Source organism: Crinia signifera, chromosome 4, assembly GCF_055691185.1.
Source record: "Crinia signifera chromosome 4, ASM5569118v1, whole genome shotgun sequence".
In the NCBI taxonomy this organism is placed as follows: domain Eukaryota; kingdom Metazoa; phylum Chordata; class Amphibia; order Anura; family Myobatrachidae; genus Crinia; species Crinia signifera.
The window spans coordinates 241,962,430-241,985,634 of record NC_139220.1 but is presented as its reverse complement, the minus strand read 5'-3'; the positions used below and the strand labels follow the sequence as shown (position 1 = coordinate 241,985,634).

General features: G+C 44.1%; 1 protein-coding gene across 1 annotated transcript; it reads left to right on the top strand.

The window, feature by feature from the left end:
• Positions 1-881: 881 nt before the first annotated feature.
• On the top strand, positions 882-21,254 carry CFAP161 (cilia and flagella associated protein 161). The gene is made up of 7 exons (XM_083184154.1): positions 882-1,109; positions 1,240-1,329; positions 4,426-4,664; positions 10,806-10,887; positions 13,511-13,669; positions 20,206-20,279; positions 20,974-21,254. Exons 1-7 carry the CDS (start codon positions 957-959, stop codon positions 21,149-21,151), a joined length of 975 nt encoding a protein of 324 aa, XP_083040280.1. The 5' UTR covers positions 882-956; the 3' UTR covers positions 21,152-21,254.
• Positions 21,255-23,205: the final 1,951 nt, after the last annotated feature.

Below are 23,205 nucleotides of genomic sequence, written 5' to 3'. Positions count from 1 at the left end.
ATCTGTCACGCTGGGGGTGTACCCAGCATCCCTACAGATGCCCATTACCCCCAGAGATGGGGCTGTGTATGTCTGTGACAGGAGCTGAGTGCTGAAGGAGAATATGATACTGCAGCATTGATCTCCTGTCACTGCACGAGAAGAGCCAGTACCTTGGTGCATACTTGCCAACTTTTGAAAACTAGTTTCAGAGAGATTATTGTTGGTAGTATAATTTTGCAAAGCGCCCCATTGAGAGGGCATGTCTTGCTCCACCCACAGGGCGTGTCTAGTTCCATATACGGAGAGATTGGGAAAAGACTAGAGATTGTGAAAGTGGCACCTAGAAACGAGAGTGTGTACTGCTGCATTTCACAGGAATCTTTTAAAATGACTCATCCAAATGTAGATAAGCCCCAAAGCAGTTAGTAAGAGCTAATATAATATAAAGTGCTGGGAAATGGTGCTGATGATTCAATGTAAATGTATTTATCTCTCATTCCTTTTCCCCCGAAATATGTAACCGTGTCATGCGCATTAGGTAAAAAATGAGGGAGATTACTAGACTAATGAGGGAGAGATGGAGATTGCTGTTATTTCATGGAGTGTCCTGCAGAATGCAGGAGGGTACGCAACTTAAACCCCAAAAATGTTATTGTTGCCCATACAGCAATAAGATAATGTGCTGCAATTTGTCCACCAATGGAGATCAGTAAGCATGTGAGAAACTGTCAGTTTCATTTCTATTTGGATAAATGATTTCTCTATATCAATTTTTAAACGACGGGCTTTTGCATATATTTGTTTTTGGAAATTTATCGCGCAGATAAGAGCACCATGCAATATCTGTAGCTATCACTAGATGTCGCTCACACCCCGCCAGTTTCCATCAGACGCTTGACACTCACAAGATGGCGGCGGAACATCGCACGTCGTCACGTGATGTTTGAAATGCGCTTGCCACCGGCACGGTCTCCATGGAAGCATTTAAACAAAACGGAGTTCACTTAGCAACAGCAGCCAGGTGCCCGACAAGGACCGGTCGGCACCGAACAGTCAGCATGAGCTTCCGCACCTTCAACCCATCTGTGCGAATCGGGAACTGGAATGAGGATGTGGCCTTAGACGAGGTGAGATCATCCATCAAGAACTTTACACATTTTCCAGTGGTGGATCAGATTGTGTATGCAGGGATTCGTGATAATATAGTTACAAAAAACAAAGCATAACGTCTTAAAATGCTTTTTTTAATGCCTGTAGGATCTTTTGAAAGACTTCTTAGAGAAGAGAGAGAGGGGTGAGCTCTTATTACAGAAATCAAGGAATCTCAAGAAAAACATTTTAAAAAAGGTAAGCAGTGATGTGAGTGCTACAGTATGCCATTTTGCATAGCACATCTTGCATTACAGTATTTCTCTGTATATTTTCTTAAGTACTCATCTCTCCAGAGTACTGCGATAACATAGCAGCTCTGCACAAATGACCAGGCATCCATTTCCCTGCGGTTTTTGCACGTAAGCATAGGCGAATCTAGAATTATGGTAATGGGTGGTCCCAGATCCAGACATAATAGCAGGGGGACCTTTGCGCGGCACAGCCGCGCATCAAAAAGGGGGCGTGGCCTCATGGGAAGGAGGCGTGGCATCACAAAAAGGGGTGTGGTATTACACTTTAGACCATGCACAGTAATGCCCATTACACATTTTAGCAAACTCCATAATACCTATTACACATAAAGCCACATGCCGTAATGCCAATTACACATTGTGCCACACATCATGATGCCCATTACACATTGTGCCACACATCATGGTGCCCATTACATACTATATAACAAACCAGAATGCTCGTTACATATTTGTCACGTAAGTGCTGCTTACCTAGGTGCTCATTGCTAGGGGGTTCTTGCTTGATGGCACCATAGTACCCATTACACATGATGCTGCGCACCATAGTACCCATTACACATGATGCTGCACAAATAATGTCCCTTACACATGATGCTGCACACATAATGCTGCTTACACATGATGCTGCACACCGTAATGCCCCTTACACATTAAGCCACACATTATGCGTAATGCCCCCACATACCGCCACTTGAAGCATCCCTTAAGCAATGCCCCCAAAAGTGCCACTTACTGCAAATTTTTATATGAGCCTTCGCTGCTGCTGCTGCTGCAGGGAGAGATGGAGAGCGGTGCAGCTGCTTCTATGGGGAGAGGAGCAGAGCGCAGCGCAGAGCACGCTCCCACTCCCCTCCTGGTGTCCCCTCTAGCCAAGTGGACATTTGAAATACTGTGCGCGCTGTTGTTGTGCATGACGTCGGGGGGAGCATGCCGGGCGCCGGCACCACGTGATTAAAGGGGGGGGGGCTGAGGTGAAAACGGGGAGAAGAATTGGAGCGGAAGCGCAGGGGTGACAGTCATTGACAGCTGGGCAGAGAGCAGGGGGCTGCCTGGCTGTATTCAGAGCACTGCAGGTCACGGCTGTTTGAAATAATACCCCTTTCACAACAGAAAATGCAGGGATTTACCCGGGAATATGGTCCCAGGATCATGCAGGGACATTCCCATGCTGACCCCTTATACACCAGCCTAGTTCCTGCATTTTCTAGTGTTAGGGGGAGAGACAACCACTCCCCTCTCCCTACCCCCCTTTAACCAACAAGCTATATCTTCGGAACCAACTGACCCATTTACATGAGACCAGTATCATATTGAAGAACTTTTGAGTTGGCTTCGAATGATTTTGGTCCCGTGAAACTGGGCTGTTTGGTTCCAGAGAAATCTTCCCTCAAAGAACATAAACATACCTCCCAACTTTTCATGTGAAGAAATAGGGACACTCGCGCGGCGAAGCCGCGTGAGCGCCCGAAAAGGGGGCGTGGCGTATGCAAATGAGGGCGCGGCTTATGCTAATTAGCCGCGACCTCATTTTCATACGAGAATAGACGCTGTGCGCATGCGCACAGCGTCTATTCTACTACATTGGGGGGTCTCCCAACTGCCACCCCCCGCAGCGGGACAATGCCTGCCGCGGGTGGGACGTCGGGACAGGACCCGAAAATCGGGACTGTCCCGACGGAATCGTGACAGTTGGGAGGTATGCATAAACAGTCATGAAATTACATTTAAGAAATGAAAAAAAAAAAACGGTTTAACCTCAATATCCCTGGAACCAATTAACCCATATGGATCCAGCCTGGTATCAGATTGAAGGACCAGCGATTTGGGTTCGACTGAGATCAACCTCGAGCTTCAGTGATGCCGAAGGGGGAACTGGCAGCTGTTGAACTGGGTGGGGGTCGGAATTAGCGGGTCCCATGTTATCCTATAGGGAAAACGTTCCAGGTTTGCCTGGCCGTATCTCTGGTTCCCAGGGGGCTAGAGACACAGGGCTGGGCTCGTTGGAAAGCCCCATCCCTCAGCTACAAAATGGGCTAATGGGTGGTCCTGTGCACCCCCGGACCACCCCCTAGATTCGCCTATGCACGTAAGGTAATAAAAAATCACAAGGAAAATGTGTGCCACACCATTTTCTGGGAGACCTACACATGTGCATAATAGACTGGTGCAGTGCCATAGTATTCTCCCTTGTGCCGCCATTTAAGGTGTCAACATGGTGCGATAGTTAGATGTGGTTTTAACTTTTTAGTATAAAAATGCACTGCATGCAATTCACATTGCACCATGCTTCTTTTGGCTTGCAATATGTGCTCCTGCGCATCGCATATCACAAGTCAAAAAAGTGTGTGCATGCAGTACTTTTTGAACTAGATCGGGTCGCATCTCGTACATAATGCATGCTGTTTATAGTGTATCACATGCAATTTGAACTAGATGCAATGCGATCCAGTACAAAACTTTTCACGTGCTGTTCCCTACCTCTGGAATTCTCTACTTCTTTCTGGGCTCTCTCAAGGCCACTTCTTCACCAACCCCAGACAAATGTCACCTTAACTCTATCCTTATGTATCCTTTAATCTCTCCTTATGTATCCCTCCTATTATGCCTATAGATAGTAAGCTTACGAGCAGGGCCCTCCTACCTTTATGTCGGTTTGTTTCTACCCAGTTTGTTTAATTACTGTTGTTTCTAGTTCTAAAGCGCAACAGAATATTCTGCGCTATATAATAAACTGTAAATAAATAAATAAATAACTCTTCGTTCCATAGTTTCTGTCTCCCCATTTGTGTCACCCATGTCTGTCTGCCTTTAGAATCCTGCGGTTTTCTGCCATGGTGTTACAGTACTTATTCAAGTGTCCTGTGCTGATGCAGCTATGTTTATGTACCCTGTGCTTGTACCCTATTGTATTCAGCTGTAAGTCACTGTATTGCTTTTTAGTTTATGTACTAGTGTACTGTAATTGGGCACTGCGGATCCCTTGTGGCACCATATAAAAAAAGTAAAATAATAATACTGACTCTTACTTTTACATCAGACAGAGCTTTCCATTTCTAAGGATGGGCTTCTTCATTTTGGTGATGTGGTAATGCTGCTTAACCCTGAGAATAGTGAGCAGTCATTAAGTAACCCATCCCCAGTAATCGGCAACTTCACCCTGTCTGCAAACCCTGATGAAAGCGTAATACATCTCAGGAGCCACCTAACGGCACCATGTGGAGTCAGCGCCAGCAGCAACGTGAAGCCATGTGCCAGAAATTCTTTTGTGATTACAAGGTATGTACTGTATAATGTCCCTAGCTATAGAGGTCTATAGAAAGTGTGAGCAGTCGGCCAGTTTGGACTTTATAGAAATGATATATGTTTTAATGATACAACCAAGTCCTAAAATGTTAATTTGACAAATATAACCTCTATTTGAAATGACCATAATAGGTTTTGCATTTAAATACTTATTGAAAGGGTGTATATAAATTGGCAGTTCGCACATCGCATTGCGATAAATCGCTTGTGTTTAAAAACCACATGCGATCGCACATGCAATGCGATAAATATGTGCAGCACATAATATCTTGAGATGCGGGATTCGACCAACATGCCCGTGCATCGTGTCAGGGGGACAGATGCGATTGACATGCGATCCATGCGATTTGTTGCTGTGATTTATCGAAATTGCATGATTGTACCCTATATTTTAAAAGTGTATGGGCTGCATATTTCGCAGCTTCAACTGCAGCATCCAGGTTTGCGGTAAAACAATACCAAGGAGAAGTGACATCTGCCATGGTCTCAGAGACGCAATGGTTATTGCCCGTCAGTCTGGGAAGTGTAATAAAGCCATTTCTAAACAAGTTCTAGTGGATAATTGTATATTGTAAAAGATTATTTATAAGTAGAACAACAATTTTTAGTCATCATCCCAGTAAATTCTGGACAGGAAGCACAGTAAATATTAAAGCTCATGTTTTCCCCATCTGACAAAGACTGAATAAACAAGGGTTGAGCAGAGGCTATAGGGCCCAGAGCTGGTGAGGGCCAGCAGCAACAGTGCAGACTTTGTGGAGGATATTACGAGAGAGCCACATATGACACCAGCAAACTGGTAGAAGCAGGTGGTGGAAACATTATATCTGAAAATATTGATGTTGAGCCATCCAAGTGCAAAGTGTAACCTCAGCCCTGAGATAATTGTGTATCAATTAACATAGCATCTTTTGTGTATGGCTATGCTGCTTGTTGCAATGGTCTTTACAAATGTCTAGGTAAGTGCCACCCTAGACATTATATAATATACAAAAATAGCCTATGATCTGCTAACAAAACTAAAACAGCAACTGTTTTTGAGGTCTACAAGAAGCAAGGTGTTTACATGGTGGTCCCTACCATTTTTGTGGGCATGCCGGTAAAACACTGGGCTAACCACAGTGACCGCCTCTTACCCACCCCTGTCTGCATGTCTGAATTGGGGCCTAAGAGAGAGGTTCAACTAGAGAATTCTTTTTTCAAATAGTATAGAAGACCCTGTGGATAGTGCTTTTTAGCATTTCTTAAGCATCCAAACAATTGAACTTTAACTCCATAGTAGGATTCCCACAGTTGAACAAAAGTGAAAAGGTTCACAAATAACAGAAACCGCCTGATAATAATGGAAATTATGACACAGCATATAGTAATATGAAGTCTTAAATTCCATTTATGGTGTTTGGAAAGGGAGAATGCTGCTATAAAAATTCCATCACATATGTTTGGTGGACACTGGAGATTAATTAATAACAAAATAGTTTCTACATTTTCTATAAATATTCAATTACTAGCTGACCCGCCCGGCGTTGCCCGGGAAACCCTTGGGGTTTCTTTATTTCCAAAATTGCTGAAAAATGTCATCTTACAGTATGCTGTGCCAAAGACCTAAGATTGTAATTTGTTATAGATTCCACCATAATGTTAGAATGTGTTTGCATTGATACTCAATGACGGCAATGAAATCAGGTGTGGTGTTGTTGTTTGAAACACAACACTCCTGAGTTGATAACTTGTATGTGTTGATGAATTCCACATCCACTCCTGAGATTTAGCACCTACTGTACGACATATCCTCCAACATCTGAGGGTCAGAAATCGGTACAAAATCAGAAAGGGACGTGGCCACACCTCCATTTCTATACTTTCAAATTGTACAGTTTCTAGGGTGTGTAATTACAGGCGCTGAGTGCGAAGGGACCGGGGTGGGCGTTACTTACCCCGCCATAATTAATTAAAAATTCACTGCTCCCTGCCACTGCCACTCCCCTCACCGAACCTGCAGCAGTCTCTGAGGTCTGGGGATCTGTAAAGCACATGCACCGGGCATCTCTACCAAACAGTGGGGCAGCCCCTGAGTGTGGGAGCAGGTCCACGGGCCTGGCCACATGATGTTATGACACGACGCACGCTACCCGCACCACTGTAATGCCCCACTGGGAATGGGTGCAATGGGCCAAATTCTTCCCTACACCCGCCGAGCCAATCCACTGATCCAGCCATCACAATCATCAATGGGTGCATTGATAAGGTTTGAGTGTAAGAAGTTGAAGAATAAGACTGAGAAAAAGAATTGCCATGTTACAAAGTATACAATTTACTCAATAAATCGTGAAAAAAATGTAAGTGTACATAGAAGTACAATCAAGAAATGAAAGTAGGATTAAAAAATAAGTTCTGATTCAAACTGATTATTGTTTGGATGGGGTGGGTTGTGAAACAAATCTATAGGTGGGGGTATGGATATTGTGGGCATAATTGGTGTTTGTTACACCTACATGGGGCCCTCAATTGATGGGATTTTCACTACAGTGTCACGGTCACATTGTCACCATAGGGGGATTCCCAATTGGGGTCCAGGTGACCTTTTAGGGACCCTTTACAATCCTGTAGGTCTCTTCTCCTTGAGCTTACGGTCTCCCTTAATGATAGTCAATCACTGAGGGAGACCATAGGCTCCAGGAGAAGAGACCAACGGAATTGTAAAGGGGTCCCTAAAAGACCACCTGAACCCCAATTGGAAATCCCCCTACGGTGACACTGTAGTGAAAATTTCTCATCATCTGGGTACCCCCTGTAGGTGTACCAAACACCAATTATGCCCACAATATCCATACCCCCTCCACCTATAGATGTGTTTCGCAACCCACCGCCATCCAAACAATTATCAGTTTGAATCATAATTTATTTTTTAATCCTTCTTTCATTTCTTGATTGTACTTCTATGTACACATATTTTTTTCACGATTTATTGAGTAAATTGTACACTATAACATGACAAATCTTCATCTCAGTCTTATTCTTCAACTTCTTACACTCATTACATTCAAACAAATGCATGCAGCGCGCATGCCCATCGATCAAACATTATCTATGAACCAAAAGAGTCTGGGAAACCCTTAAGCCAGAGCAGTGCCTGATATCCAACTGACTAACAGGGTGAGTGCAGTGTACCCACTTTGTATTGATCAATGGGTGCATTGGCCAGGACAAAGATTTCTCAGTGCAACTGGAGGACTGGAGAGACGGATATGGGGAACAAAGTAGAAATGGTACATTAGGTACAGTTTTTATTTGCCGGTACAGACTGTTAAATAAACGGCAAATTATTTTTTATGTGTTCTGTGTGTTTGTGTGTGTTGTACTGTTTTTGTGTGTGTGTTGTAATGTATGTGGTTTAGTGTGTTATATTGTATGTATCTGTCCAATGCGTAAGTGTGTGAGGTGTGCTATGTATATACAGTATGTGTGTGTTGTGTATTTGTGTATCTGTGCAAAGTTTAAATGTGTGTTTTGTGTGTGTTGTACTGTTTTTTGGGTGTGTGTGGTGAATGTGGGTGTGTGTTGTGCTGTTAGAGGTATGTTATGTGTGTGTATCTGTGCAATGTTTAAGTGTGTGTTCTGTGTATTGTATTGTTTTTGGGTGTGTGTTGTAGTGAATGTTGGTGTGTGTTGTACTGTGAGTTGTGTGTTATGTGTGTGTTTTGTGTTGTGTGTATATCTGCCGAATGTGTAAGTTTGTGAGGTGCGCTACGTATATATGTGTGTGTAGTGTGCTGTGCATATCCTGGAAATGTTTAAGTGTGTGTGTTCTCAGTGGCGTAGCTTGGTTTGGGGCGCCCCCCCCCCGCCGTTAATGGGGGGGGCGCCTCCCCCCCCTCCCCGCCGGCCTCCCCACCCCCGCCGTTAATGGGGGGTGCCTCTCCCCCTCCCCACCCCAGCCGCCGGTGCCACCCCCCTCCCCCCTCATCGCCGCAGGCTTACCTGTCTGTGCGTCCCGGCTCCCCTCCTGGCTTCAATTAATAATTCTATGCAGACGGACCACGATAAAATGGCCGCCCTCATACCGCAAACAGTTTCAGAGAACTGTCTGCTTTATGGGGTGGCCATTTTATCGTGGTTCGTCTCCACAGAATTGATTGAAGCCAGGAGTTGTGTGTTTATTGTACTGTTTTTGGGTGTGTGTTGTAGTGTGTATGGACTGCATGCGGTGTGTTTCCAGTGATTTCAGCCCCTATCTCCCCCGTGTGTACACAGCTTAAGTGTGTGAGGTGCTCTACGTATAAATGTGTGTGTTGTGTGTTATGTGTGCGTATGTGGTGTACTGTGTGTGTGTGTGTGTGTGTGTGTGTGTGTGCGTGTACAATGTGTACGTGTGTGTGTGTTATGTGTGGTCTATGTATATCCTCAATTATTTCCTAATTGTTTAAAGCCTTCACCATAATGTTAGAATGTGTCTGTCATACTCAATGACAGCAATGAAATCAGGTGTGGAGTTGTTCCTTCGTCCACGGTTTCCCAGATCATCGATCTTTTCCCCAGATCATCAATGAAGGAAAATTAAAACTTGGTGTTTTTTAAAATTCTAAGTGAAATTTCCCAAAAACGGCTTCGAGGTGCACACCACCGGGTCCAGAGGTATCTTGTTGCCAAATTTGGTGTCTCTGAGTGCCACGGTGTGTCCGCAATGCGACGGACACGCACACACACACGCACACACACACGCACACAGACTCTTCAACTTATTATATAGATTGGGTCATTCCATGGTAACAAACGTTACATGACTACACCGATCATGTGAAATATATATTTTTTGAGCATGTGTTTTGATTATTTTGTGCAAAGTAAATGTTGTTTGTGTGGTACAGGATATGCTTTAATTTTGATGCAAAGCTTGTCATGAAAACTGGTAACAAACCTAACATAATAAAGACATGTTTATAAAATGACCCTAGACTTTACAGTAGTAATTTAGGCATATATAGTTCAAGCCATACAGAGGTGCTAAATCTCAGGAGTGGATGTGGAATTCATCAACACACACAAGCTATCAAATCAGGAGCGGTGTGTTTAAAAAAAAAACACACCTGATTTTATTGCATATCAATGCAAACACATTCTAACATTGAGTATCATTGCAAACACATTCTAACATTGAGTATCATTGCAAACACATTCTAACATTGAGTATCATTGCAAACACATTCTAACATTGAGTATCAATGCAATCACATGCTAACATTGAGTATCAATGCAAACACATTCTAACATTGAGTATCAATGTAAACACATTCTAACATTGAGTATCAATGCAGACACATTCTAACATTGAGTATCAATGCAGACACATTCTAACATTGAGTATCAATGCAAACACATTCTAACAGTGAGTATCAATGCAAACACATTCTAACATTATGGTGGAGGTTTTAACAAATTACAATCTTGGGCCTTTAGCACAGCATAAGACAAAATTTTACAGTAATTTTCCTGGGCAACGCCTGGCGGGTCAGCTAGTAATGTAATATATCAATTATCACTTTACATTTTGCTAACTTTTGTCAAATGTAAGGTTATGTATCTTGTATATGACACAGTGGCCCTCATTCAGATGTGGTCACTACTGCGCCCCCTGTGGCAAAGTACCGATGTTCAGTACTTTGCACATGTGCAGCACCATTCCGTGCATGCCTGAGTGTATCCTATGACAGAGGACGGCATCAGACTGTCAATTATTGACAGTCTGAAGCCATTTGGGGGCACTAACAATGGAGACTTACCACCACTGTTAAGGGGGAGGGAATAGTGCATTATCTTCTTTGTTAGACATACATATTATGGCCTCCTACAAGGATCTGCGATAAGTGCTTGGACGTCCCCATATGAGCCGCAGGCTGCCCAGTAGTGTCTACATGCATTGCCCCCTGTTCCATTTACCTACAGAGCTACTACTCCACATCTGAATGAGGGCCATTGAGTAGCAACCTCTTTGATGTTATGACACATGAGTTTCCGGTCTCACTGATTTGGGATCACATAACAATTTGTTTACCTTTTGCTTATAAATCATTTCACACAAAGTGACTGTGTACATCTACTTGTATTGGGTAACAGTGTGGACGGCAGTGAGGATGGGGAACCTCTGCATTATGGACAGAATTTTGCCTTGAAGACGACAGATGAATTTATGGGTCATGTAAGTTAATATGGAGCATGTGTGATAAACCGGTGTTTCCCATCCCTGATCTCTATAATATATGTCCTGGTACTAGGCAGCGGCAGTCTGGATTAAATGCTGTTATCAGCAATGCCACACAGTGGCATTTTATTTTACCCAAATTGATGTTCCCACCAAACATACCCTAATCTGTTATATACATCAATGCTGCGATCAGTAAACCAGGTACTGTGCCAAACCAGGTGCTGATACCACCCTGTTCCAAATTCAGTCAAGTAGTCTTGTTTATAGGCTACCAGCATTGTGTCTCGTTCAGCAGTAAGCCATGTGCACCGATGCAATGTAAGGCCAAAACCTGGACTTTCTTATAACCCAAGCTCAGACTACTAGTAATGCCAGCAAAGGCTGCAATCAGAACAGCCCTGTGGTAATTGCTACAGCTTTGTCATCGGCAAGCACACGGTAAGGTGTTTGTCACTGTGGCTGCAAAATAGACCTCTGTACAGTCTCATTCCTTATATATACTGAAGTAAAATTACAAGTATTTCATAAGTGTCAAAGGGTTTTTATTAATTCATTAATTTTATTTATTAATTACATTAAGTTTATTCAACAAGTCAATATTCGCAGTGTTGATCCTTCTATTTCAAGACCTCTGTAATTCACCCCGGCATGCTGGCAATCAGCATCTGAGCCACATACTGCCTGATGGCCGCCCATTCTTGCCTAATCAATGTTTGGAGTTTGTCGGAATGTGTGAGGTTTTGTTCATCCACCCGCCTCTTAAGGATTGACCGCAAGTTCTCCATGGGATTAAGGTTTGGGGAGTTTCCTGGACATGGGCCCAAAATGTCAATGTTTGTTCCCCGAGCCATTTAGTTATCACTTTTGCCTTAAGGGCAAGGTGCTCCATCATGCTGGAAAATGCATTGTTCAACAAGCTGTCCTTGGATGGTTGCGAAAAGTTGCTCTTGTGAGGAAGTTTTAGTACCATGCTTTATGGCTGTGTTCTTAAGCTAAATAGTGAATGAAGAATATCGTAATATTGTCAGAGCGCCGTCTGTGAGGTTCTCCTCCAAAATGAGCGCTTCTTTCTATTCTCTTATTTTTGTGTTCTCCGTAGTATATACAAAAAAAAGGGGAAAGAAATGCACAAATGATTGTAACAATAATCAGGGAAACACAAAAAGGGGGATGATTTTTAGTCAAAGAGAACGTACCACATTTAATTTGTGTGGTTGGAAACTTATCAGGGTATCTGTTTGACTCAAGAACCTTCACCGGGTCCACCCAATGTGATTGAAAGGCAAATGTACATCAACTCACTTAGAAAAGAAGAGAAAACACAAAAAGATTTATTTTGCTGGGCGTACCCCAAACTCACAATTCGTTGAATGGGGTGAAGCTCACAGACGTCACTCGGACAATATTCTTCATACATTTATTTTCTTTCTTGTTTGGTTGTACGAGCTTTTTTTGGTATATATTGGAGCAGCAGGTCTGTACTTGTGCCATGACCACTCAAAATAACCCTCTCGAAATGCTCAATAGTGAGTGAGCCTACTCCACTGGCTGAGAAGCAACCCCACATATAAATGGTTTCAGGATACTTGGCATGATATTAAGGTGCAATCTTACTTGCAGCAATACCCTTGCCTGTAAAGCCCTTTTTGTGCAAAGCAATGATCACTGAACGGGTTTCCTTGCAGGTAACCATGGTTAACATAGGAAGAACAATGATTTCAAGCACCACCCTCCTTTTAAATCTTCCAGTCTGTTACTCAATCAGCAGGACAGAGTGATCTCAAGCCTTGTCCTTATAACATTCTCAAAACTTTTGGCCATGACTGTACACTGCTTCCTGCTGTGATGTCATTGGTGACAGCAGGAGTGCTTTCAGCACAGCAGCAACCACTTACTGATGAGTGGGCATAGGGCCTACTCAGCTTCAGAAGAAGTCTTTCTCATACTGGGTGGCCTTGCCCTGTGTTGGGCAGACCCCAGTTATGATAACATACCTCCCAACTGTCCCGATTTTTTTTGTCCAGTTTTTTGAACTGTCACACGTCCAACATTGGGCTGGCAGTGTCCCGCAGGTGGGGCAGTTGGTTTTCTTCACTGCCCGTTGCAGCTCTACAGCAGCGTAAAGAGGCATGGATTTCCAATCACGGACATTTTTGTGAAGCCACACCCCTTTCTGTGAGGCCCCACACACTTTTTGGGACATGTTTGGCTAGGCCATGTAAGGGTTCCGACTTTACAAAATAAATTGCTGGGAGGTATGTAACAAGCAGTTGCAGTTTTGTGATTTTGGCAAAACTGCAACTAATGAATAAATAATGCCCATAGTGAGGGAGGGGTAATGTACACCTCCAAATAGGAAAACAGCTGTAAACTTCCTCTGTATCCAACTCAGAAATCTTCCTCTGTATCCAACTCAGAAATCACAGCCAGTAAGGTTACACTTGATATTGTATATGGATTGTATCTCAGTGACAAGTTATAAATAGTCATAAGCTATCAGGTAATAATTCCTGTATGAAAACAGTTGTAATATACATGGAATGCCAGCAAATACACGTTTACCCTATTGCAACATTCTGTTTAATACACCTTTTGTCTCTTCTCTTTTTGTCTTCAGTTATATCTGACAAGTGACCAAAAAACATTTCTAAAATGCAGTAAAAAGTCTAATTTGCAAGAGGTTAGCTTAACAGATCAAACCTCATATCAGAGCTGCTGGCAGATTGTGTACTTGGATCCACAGTTTAGGCTTGAATATGAAGGATCACCTGTGCTGGTACGTATAGCATTGTACAGTGCAAGTAGTTTCCTTAATTATTATTATTAGCATTGGTTTTTGAGGTGGCACAATTTTCCACAGCGCTGTAAGTAGTGAAGGTACACAAGGCAACAAAGTGACCTAATTACATAGGGGTCGATCCTATTAACCCCCGAACGGTGCAGATGATTTGCAAGTTCATAATCATCAGGACACCGGGCACACTTTATGGCGGGCTGAATTCACGGAAAAGTGCTCATATATATATATATATATATATATATATATATATATATATATATATATAGACTGGGTGTTGCGGCTTGGCACTCCTGCTCACACAGGCAGATTCCCAGGTGCCCTCAGGTTCCAATACGTAGTGTAGGTGTATCCAGGTGTGATCCAGGTACAGACAGACAGCGGCACTCAATGGGTTTTCAAAAATTGTTTAGTGGTACTCCAACGTTTCAGGGACTAGCCCCTTTGTCAAGGTGTAAGAACAACCTGACACAGGTGTTCTTACACCTTGACAAAGGGGCTAGTCCCCGAAACGTTGGAGTACCACTAAACAATTTTTGAAAACCCATTGAGTGCCGCTGTCTGTCTGTACCTGGATCACACCTGGATACACCTACACTATATATATATATATATATATATATATATATATATATATATAAAAAGTCCTCCATGGGGGTGCGAGCAATTTTCATCGATTTCGGCCCTGCGAAGGGTGCGAATTAGGCTTAATTTGGGTGCTGTTTTCAGCATTAAAACGGCACCCGAACGGCGACTCGCACCCTTCGGGGTTAATAGGATCGACCCCATAGATTCCAGTTTATCTATAGATGTATCATATAGGCTGAGTTACTCGGCCAAGGTGAAAGGATGAATCAAGAAGAGAAAGGAACCTGCCCGCTTACATTATAAAAGAGTGTATGTGTGGTGGGAGGATGGGTAGAGATAAAGTGGATGAACAGTGGGTTAGGGACGGTGGAGGAAAGTCCTGATTGGGCAGAGATCCTGTAGGCGAGGGTGAATAAGTGTGTGTACTCAGCAGTGTGTTTATAATTAAGTTACTGCCATAAATGAGAGGGTGAATTAGTAGTTTTACTCAACATAGTTTTTATTAACTTAACATCCTAAGTCTAACACTGCTCCTAACCTCTGTGGGGGGAATTCAACTGTTTTTGCAGCTGCACTAGATGGTGTCTAACAGAACAGCTGCCGGCGCTGACGTTACTGTTATGTTGTTTCAGAATTTTGATAGGCTGGTAACTAGTATACCTTCACTATATATAAAACAATGCAGTTGTGTAGAGCAGTGGTTCTCAACCTCGGTCCTTAAGGACCCCCAACAGTGCATGTTTTCCAGGTCCTCACACAGAATCATAAGTGAAATAATTAGCTCCACCTGTGGATCTTTTAAAATGTGTCAGTGAGTAATGAGTGCAACTGTGCACCTGCTGGGTGACCTAGAAAACGTGAACTGTTGGGTGTACTTCAGGACCAAGGTTGAGAACCACTAGTGTAGAGCATAAAATATGATTTGCAGGCAGAATTGTGTGTGTACAGTTTTTGGGTGTGTGTTGTACTGGGAATGGTGTGTTATGTGTGTGTGTTTTGTGTATCTGTCCAATGTGTAAGTGTGTAAGGTGCGTAGGGTGACCAACTCATCCCTTTAATCCGGGACACCCAGTGGCGTAGCTACAGGGGTCGCAGCGGTCGCAGATGCGACCGGGCCCCTGAGCCAGGGGGCCCAACCCCCGCCACTGTCCTGGAAGAGGGAAGGGAACAGAACGCTCCCGTTCCCAGTGCTGCTTTGCGGGCGTCGCGCTGACGTCACGCGGCAAGGGGTCCCCTTCCTATTGGATGCCTGCGGCTGTGGACGGGACACGGTGGCCGTATATGAGCTGTGATTGGCTGCAGCGGCGAGAGGGGAGGAGTGTGCGGTGGCGCGAGAGGACCAGCGTTACCTGCAGAGAGGAGTCCCGGTGGCGCGTGACGTGCACGAAGGTCCCCGATCCGCAGCAGAGGCCGGCGCTGAGGAGAAGAGTCGGCGGGGAAGGGAGAAGGCGGCGTGATCCAGCAGCAGCTCGGGCAGCGCACTTCACCCGCGCCCGGCTGCTACCCAGAGAGGAAGCCCAGCGCACACTGCCCCGCGTCATCGAGCAGTGACGGAGAGACGCAGAGACCAGCGGGGAAGACGCCGCAGCAGCACCCAGCCTCCACAGCCTTCCACCTTCCGGCGTGTGGAGCCGCGCTGACGAGTAGCGCCCCCCTCCCGCATCCAGGCAGAGGGAGAGAGAGAGGGACTACAAGGCCCAGCACCCGGCAGACAGATCCAGAGAACAGCCCCAACGGAGTCCAGACAGCAGGTGCTGCAACGAATCGTAAGTGCTGCACAGCAGCCCCAGCACCACCCTACCTGACATTGGGCACACAGGAGTCCTAGTGCCACCCCCTTGCCGACCATAGTGACCCACAGCCGGGACACCCTCCAAGGCCTGCACAGGCCAGCGCCCCAGGGACTGTCTCCCCATACGGCGAGCCGCTGCAGCCAATCACAGCTCAGATACGGCCACCGTGTCCCGTCCCCAGCCGCAGGCAGCCAATAGGAAGGGGACCCCTTGCCGCGTGAGGTCAGCGCGACGCACGCGGGCTCCAACCTCCCCCTCCCTCTCCCACCGCTTCCGCGCCTCAACACGTGTAGGCTGCCAGGACTCAGGAGCAGGACCGCCCGGCGCCCTGTATCGGACGGACTACAGTGAGTCCAGTCTGTCAGCCAGCTTTTGAGATTATGGGGAAAATTGCTAAAACTGCTGGGATGTGTAGTTCCACTGTTACAGTGGAACTACAGGTCCCAGCATGCCCTGTCACAGTTTTAGAAATCCATTATCTAAAATCTGTGGCAGGGCATGCTGGGACGTGTAGATTTTGTTGTATGTAGGGGGGCCCCAAGCTGACCTTTCGCACCAGGGCCCATGAACCCTTAGCTACGCCCCTGGGGACACCTATTAATTACACAGGTTTTGTGGCTGGCTTTCACCTGGTTTTAAACTGCCACACCTCAAGACTCCAATTCACTTTGTTTTAAACTGCCACAGAACCTGTGTAATTAATATGTGTCCCGGATTAAAGGGATGAGTTGGTCACCCTAGAGGTGCGCTATGTATATGTATGTATGTATATATATATATATATGTATATTTGTGTGTGTGTGTGTGTGTGTGTGTGTGTGTGTGTGTGACTCTATACAATGTTTACGTATGTGTGCTGTGTTTGTGTGTGTTGTACTGTTTTCGGGTGTGTGTTGTACTGCATGTGGTGTGTTATGTATGTGTGTGTGTTGTGTATATGTCCAATGTGCAAGTGTGTGAGATGCGTGGTGTACTGTGTGTGTGTACAATGTGTATGTATGTGATGTGTGGTATATGTATATCCCTAATTATTCCTAATTGTTTAAAGCAGACATGTCCAACGTTGGCCCTCCAGATAGAAACATAGAATTTGACGGCAGATAAGAACCACTTGGCCCATCTAGTCTGCCCCTTTTTTTAAACATGTTACCTCAAACCATATTTGATCCTGATTTTTTTGTAAGGATATCAATATGCTTATCCCAAGCATGTTTAAATTGTACTACTGTATTTGCGTCTACCACCTCTGATGGGAAGCTATTACACTTATCTACTACTCTTTCTGTGAAAAAAATTCTTCCTCACATTTCCCCTGAATCTTCCTCCCTCTAGTTTCAGTGCATGTCCTCGTGTTCTGTTGCTCCTCTTCCTGTGAAGAATGTCTCCCACCTGTACCTTGTTAAAACCCTTGATATATTTGAAAGTTTCTATCATGTCCCCCCTTTCCCTTCTCTGCTCTAAACTATACATATTAAGACCTTTTAGTCTTTCCTGGTACATTTTCTGATGTAGGCCATGCACCATTTTGGTTGCCCTTCTTTGTACAGTCTCTAATGTATTTATATCCTTCTGGAGATATGGCCTCCAGAACTGAACACAATACTCTAGGTGAGGTCGTACCAATGACCTATACAGTGGCATTATTACTTCTTTCTTTCTACTGCTGATACCTCTCCCTATGCAACCAAGCATCTGACTTGCCTGCTTCATTGCTTTGTTACATTGCCTACCTGCCTTTAAGTCCCCTGAATAGTGACACCTAGATCCCTCTCTTCCTCAGTAGTTTCCATTATAGCATACCCTCCAACTGTACCGAATTTGCCGGTACAGTACCGTTTTTTAACAGTCTGTACCGGCAAATACAGTTTGTACCGAATGTACCGATTTCACAGCTTCACTACTACTCTAACCTGTACCATATCATAAGACGTGATTCGTCAGCTGCCATCTGTGGGCGCGATGTTATTGGCTGGTTCTCCATTTGTTAGTTGTGCAGCATTGTTATTGGCTGGCTGGCTGATGCTGCAGCGATGTGATTGGCTGGCGGCAGTGCAGCGATGTGATTGGCTGGCGGCAGTGCTATGGAGCTGAGCTGCTGCGGCTACCTCTTCTTCTCCGGGAGTAGAGGATGCACAGGGGAGAGCTGGCGGCTGTGCGTGCTTCCCTCTCAGTTATCGCTGTCCTGTACAGTGTACGGGGTGTGCTACGGCAGGAGATCCCAGGCGGCTCTCATGCCCCGGCGGGCGTGAGGGATAATCTCCTGGACGTCTTTGCAGCAGTCATTACAGTGCAGCAAGTAGGTGCTCAGCCTGCCAGGCTGCACTAAATCACTACATCTTTCTTCTTCTATCCAGCACCCTATCAGCCTGCAGCTCATGTCACATGGTGGCTTGGTAGGCTGCTGGCATATTAAATAAGTATATTTAATATACTTATTTAATAGCCAGCAGCCCACCAAACCACCATGTGACATGAGCTGCAGGATGTGTGTAGTAGTTGGTGCATAGTACAATACGGGGGACGTGGTTACACCCTTTTTTCCCAGTGGCCACGCCCCTTTGTTAATGGCCACGCCCCCTTCCCGAATGTGTACCGATTTTTTATCTTCAAATGTTGGAGGGTATGTTATAGTGCCATTTATACTATATTGAGTCTTTGGATTTCTGAGACCCAAGTGCATGATTTTGCATTTTTTTGGCATTAAACTGTAGTTGCCATTCTCTTATTTACCTAGATCCTCAATCATTTGTTTTACCCCTCCTGGTGTGTCTACCCTGTTGCATACCTTTGTGTCATCTGCAAAAAGGCACATTTTGTGCAGTGCAGTGTGGTGTGTGAAGCAAATTGAGACTGATTTGCATTCAACTTCGCATCATCCCCAAGCATCACATCAGCCCCAGAATGTTTGAGGTATGGGTAGAGCAAGATGAGAAGTGACAGAACCAGGGCTACCCTGTCAGTGATCTATGCAGAAAGAGATCGGGACTGCTTAGGGGCCCACAGTTATCAGATACTTTTTTTGTTTGTTTAATATTTCAAGTGATACACCCTGGCCTCAGAGGGAGAAAAGGCCCACCGCCAGATATTCTAGGTGTCAATGGTCCCCCCAGGATCTCCTATGTCGAGCAGTTCATTGCAGGCTCAGTGAGGTTAGGTTGGGGGCCCTGTAGACTCAGTGAGGTTAGGTTGGGGGCCCTGAAGACTTAAAGTTATGTTGGGGCCCCTCCAGGATCCCAGAATTTAGAGACCCTGCTCCTTTTATTTGAACTAACAGAAGCAGTGCACCATGAGATTTATTTAGTTCAGTCTAACTCTTACATACCTTCCTCATCCAGGAGGGGGTAGTGCATTATGCAGATGGTGGACGGGCTGGGTGCATCGCTCCGCAATCGCGTCACTGGCTCTGTCCCCTGACAAAAAAACAGGCACTGCATAGGGAGGGGTGGGGCTACGATGACCCGATTCAGTGTCAATTGCGCCATTAGGACCTGTTCGATCCGCCCACTTGTACTCTGTTGGGGTTAGAGCAGGGGTTGCAGGGGGGCCTTAAGGCAAAGCAGGATTCTTGCTCACTTTTCCTAGGGCCAGGAGCTCCACCCTATTTTCATGAGCCTCTTGGCCTTTCAAGGAAAGTAGGCAAGTATGGTCTAACCCTGTAACCTATTCTTTAGATCCACTTTTTACCTTTGGTTTAATATTAGGTCAGCACAGATTTCAGATTTAAAGGAATTTAATATTAGGGATAGCTGCTGGGAATACTGAATTTAGGATTACTATTTAATGAATTTGAAGTTATGATGGTGCTCAGTCCATGTTGAATTTTAGGTTACGGGAGATGTTGGGGAATCGGTATATGATTATTTGTTTGCGGAAAAGGGGTCCCAGTACAGGACCTTGAACATGGGACATACTGTATATGCTTTTTTTACTTTACTTTTACTATATGTTTATGTGTTTAGATACAGTAGCTGTATTTAGTTGAAAGCATGGTAACCAAAGCAGAAATTGGTGTCATGGGCCCACATTTATGTATTATTACTTTGTCTATTCTACAAAAGTACATTTAGTCCTCCGTACTGGAGAACGATAATAACTGAATAAATAAGCACTAATGTCATCTCTTTTAAATTACAGGCAAACACAAAAGTCCTTATTGTTCACAGCAAAACACATCGATGCCTAGCTGTCCTCAGGAAGTATGAGCTATGGTAAGTAATGATGATATGGTGGCCAGCTGGTAATTGTCCCTTTTTTTAAATGTACATTTTTTCCTTTTATCCATGATGTACCATGGCACAGTGGGTAGCATTGCTGCCTGACTGCTCTGTAACCGTAGGGCATAATTCAGACCTGATCGCAGGGCACATTTTTTTTGCAAATGAATAAAACCTTTATTTTTGCCCCACCTGCAGTGCGTATGCTTTTATCCATTTACAAACTAAATGTGCCCTGTGTTCGGGTCTGAATTAGGCCCATAGTTTCAATTCAACAAAGGAGCTGTGAGCGTACAGTATGTATGTATGTAGTTTGGGATCTGCCTCCACAAATGGCAGATACATAAATTGTGTAGCACCATCGCTATTAATAACTTGTTTGTGTTATTTTTGTGGTTAGGGTTTTCATAGGAGACTGTTTATATTTAGTGCAAACTGAATTAAAAATATAACTACTTTTGCTCAATCCGGTCAGGGATTTTTGCCCTTTCAAATTCAAAAAGTCCTTATTTTGTAAATAAATGTTATAATAGTTTGGAGGTTTTTTTTAAAAAAAAAAAGCAGATTTCCATTCACATCAATTGTATAGTATATAAAATGTTACACAAATATAGTTATTCTGGTAGAAAGGACCTTTTGAAAGACAAACTGTAATGGCCTACCATTTATTCTGCTCTTTGCGTTTCAGGACCTTATTTGGCAAGGAATGTGAAATGACTGCACACACATACTTAAATGGGCACAAAGTGGAAGAGAATGAAAACCATTGGCTTATTGTCACTGGAAACCCGAGTGATGATATAAACACTATGTTTGACAGACCCAAACCTCCCAGCGAAGACATGACTGAAAGTAAAGTGCATTAGGTTTATGAAGAAGCACCAAATTCTACGTTAACGATACCTTTTGCTTCTTTTGAGGGTTTCTTACCGAAGTCTGTAGCTATTCAATAAAAGCCCATAATCCAGATGATAGTGTAGAGTCTATTATCTCATGTCCAACTAGCAGGACCTGGGCCAGATGTGGGCTCCCAAGGTTTGTTGTGGCCATACCTCTTCTGTTGTCAACTTCATAACAAAATGTAATTTAATAGTATTGTAATTTAAGACACTGTGATGATCATTATGGCAGTAGGTAAGCGAGTATCGCATGATACTTGTCGGTAGCAGCGCTAATTACCCTAGTATTCGTTCACAAGTACTCATGGAGATAGTTGCTGACCAATATGTCCACAAATAGCAATAGTGATGGAGAGGTCAGATGGGCAAAGTACTGTAATACACAAATGAATAGGAGCAGTATAAGGCTAGCAGACTAAGGGGTACATTTACTAAAGCTTTAAAAATTCAAAGAGGCTATGTTGTCCATAGCAACCAATAAGGTTCTGTCTATCATTTTTCTAGTGCATCATAGAAAATGATACACAGAATGTGATTGGTTACTATGTGCAATTTCACCTCTTTTCATTTTTAGAAGATCAAGTAAAAAAAAAAACCACTCTATGGCCCTTATTCTGATCTGTGCGGAAATTCCCGCATTCTTACGGAGCGGTCAGCACGCAACGGTGTTTTGCCGCATGCGGCCATCGTCCGTAGAAACGCCCACGTGTCCTCCGCATTCGGACGGACTCACTCTTTAAGAACAGGGCGTGTTTACGGACGACATACAAACCATGCGTGTGCGGGAGAAACACTCCGATTCGGCACGGTATTACAGAGTATTACAGAGTATGCTCGGGAATACCGCATCCGAACGGGAGCCAAGCGGTGCTACCGCACGTAAGCGGAGTATTTACGCCAAACAACCCACTATGAAGTATCTTCTGCAATACATCACATGACCCACTTATTCAATTACCTATCCTCATAAAAAACTGCTTATTTGGAATTGGAATCAATTAGATTCCAATATATCCTTACAAGCATGCCTAACACATGCATTGCACACATTAACCCTTACAGCAATGTAAGTGCAATGGTTTTTATTACACCCTGTGTAAAAGATTATAAACAATCTACACATATACTGTTTCAAGTGCAAATAAAACCAACAACTGTGACAAGTACAGCATATGTGGGGGACTAGTAAGGTTTCCTTGAAGCAGCAATGGTTTCAATTAAAGCACTGACAAGCGTCCTATTAGTGAGTAATGAGTAAAGGAGTAGATTCTATTGGGTTCAGGTGTTAATGGTTGTAGTCATTAGGCGTACGCTCGCCTACCGCATGAACGAGTGGTGTCCGCAAAGCAATAGTACACTTGTGGACACCGCACATTTCTGCCCTTTTTGATCGCGTGCATTCGGAGTGGTTTCCGAATGTACGCCCCCCAACATAAGTGTACTCCCCCGTGTCCGCCCATGTTTCCGCCTCGTTTTGCCCACTTTGAAACTACGCCCATGTGTCATTCCGCATGACGCCCATAATACGCCCCTATTTCCCGAATGATAGCGGTGAACAGTTCTGGACGGGATCTGGCCGAACTGGTACCGAGTCAATGCGTGGCACATGCGCGTTGCGTTCTCCACGCATGCGCAGACGCCATAAAGACGCGATCCGAAAGTATGCGGTAAAGTCCGCGTCAATCAGAATAAGGGCCTTTATGATGAGGAATAATGGTCAGAACAAGGTGAAGATTGACAACATTAATTGATTAACACAGTAGTGTCCCCTTCACAATGACCCTTTATCTTTGTTTTTATTGAAAATGTATTTTTAAGCATTCCATATATAAATGTTTAATGATCATTCCACAAGACTAATGTTTTACCAATGGAGGATAAACTATAAATTATAATGAACTTTCGTAGATTTTTTTGTTCTCTTGTAGATATTTTTTACTAGTATATTCAATGAATGCTTTGCTATAGGCAAAGTGACCTGCTCACCAAATGTGTTCAAAATGACTTCCATTAACTGTTAT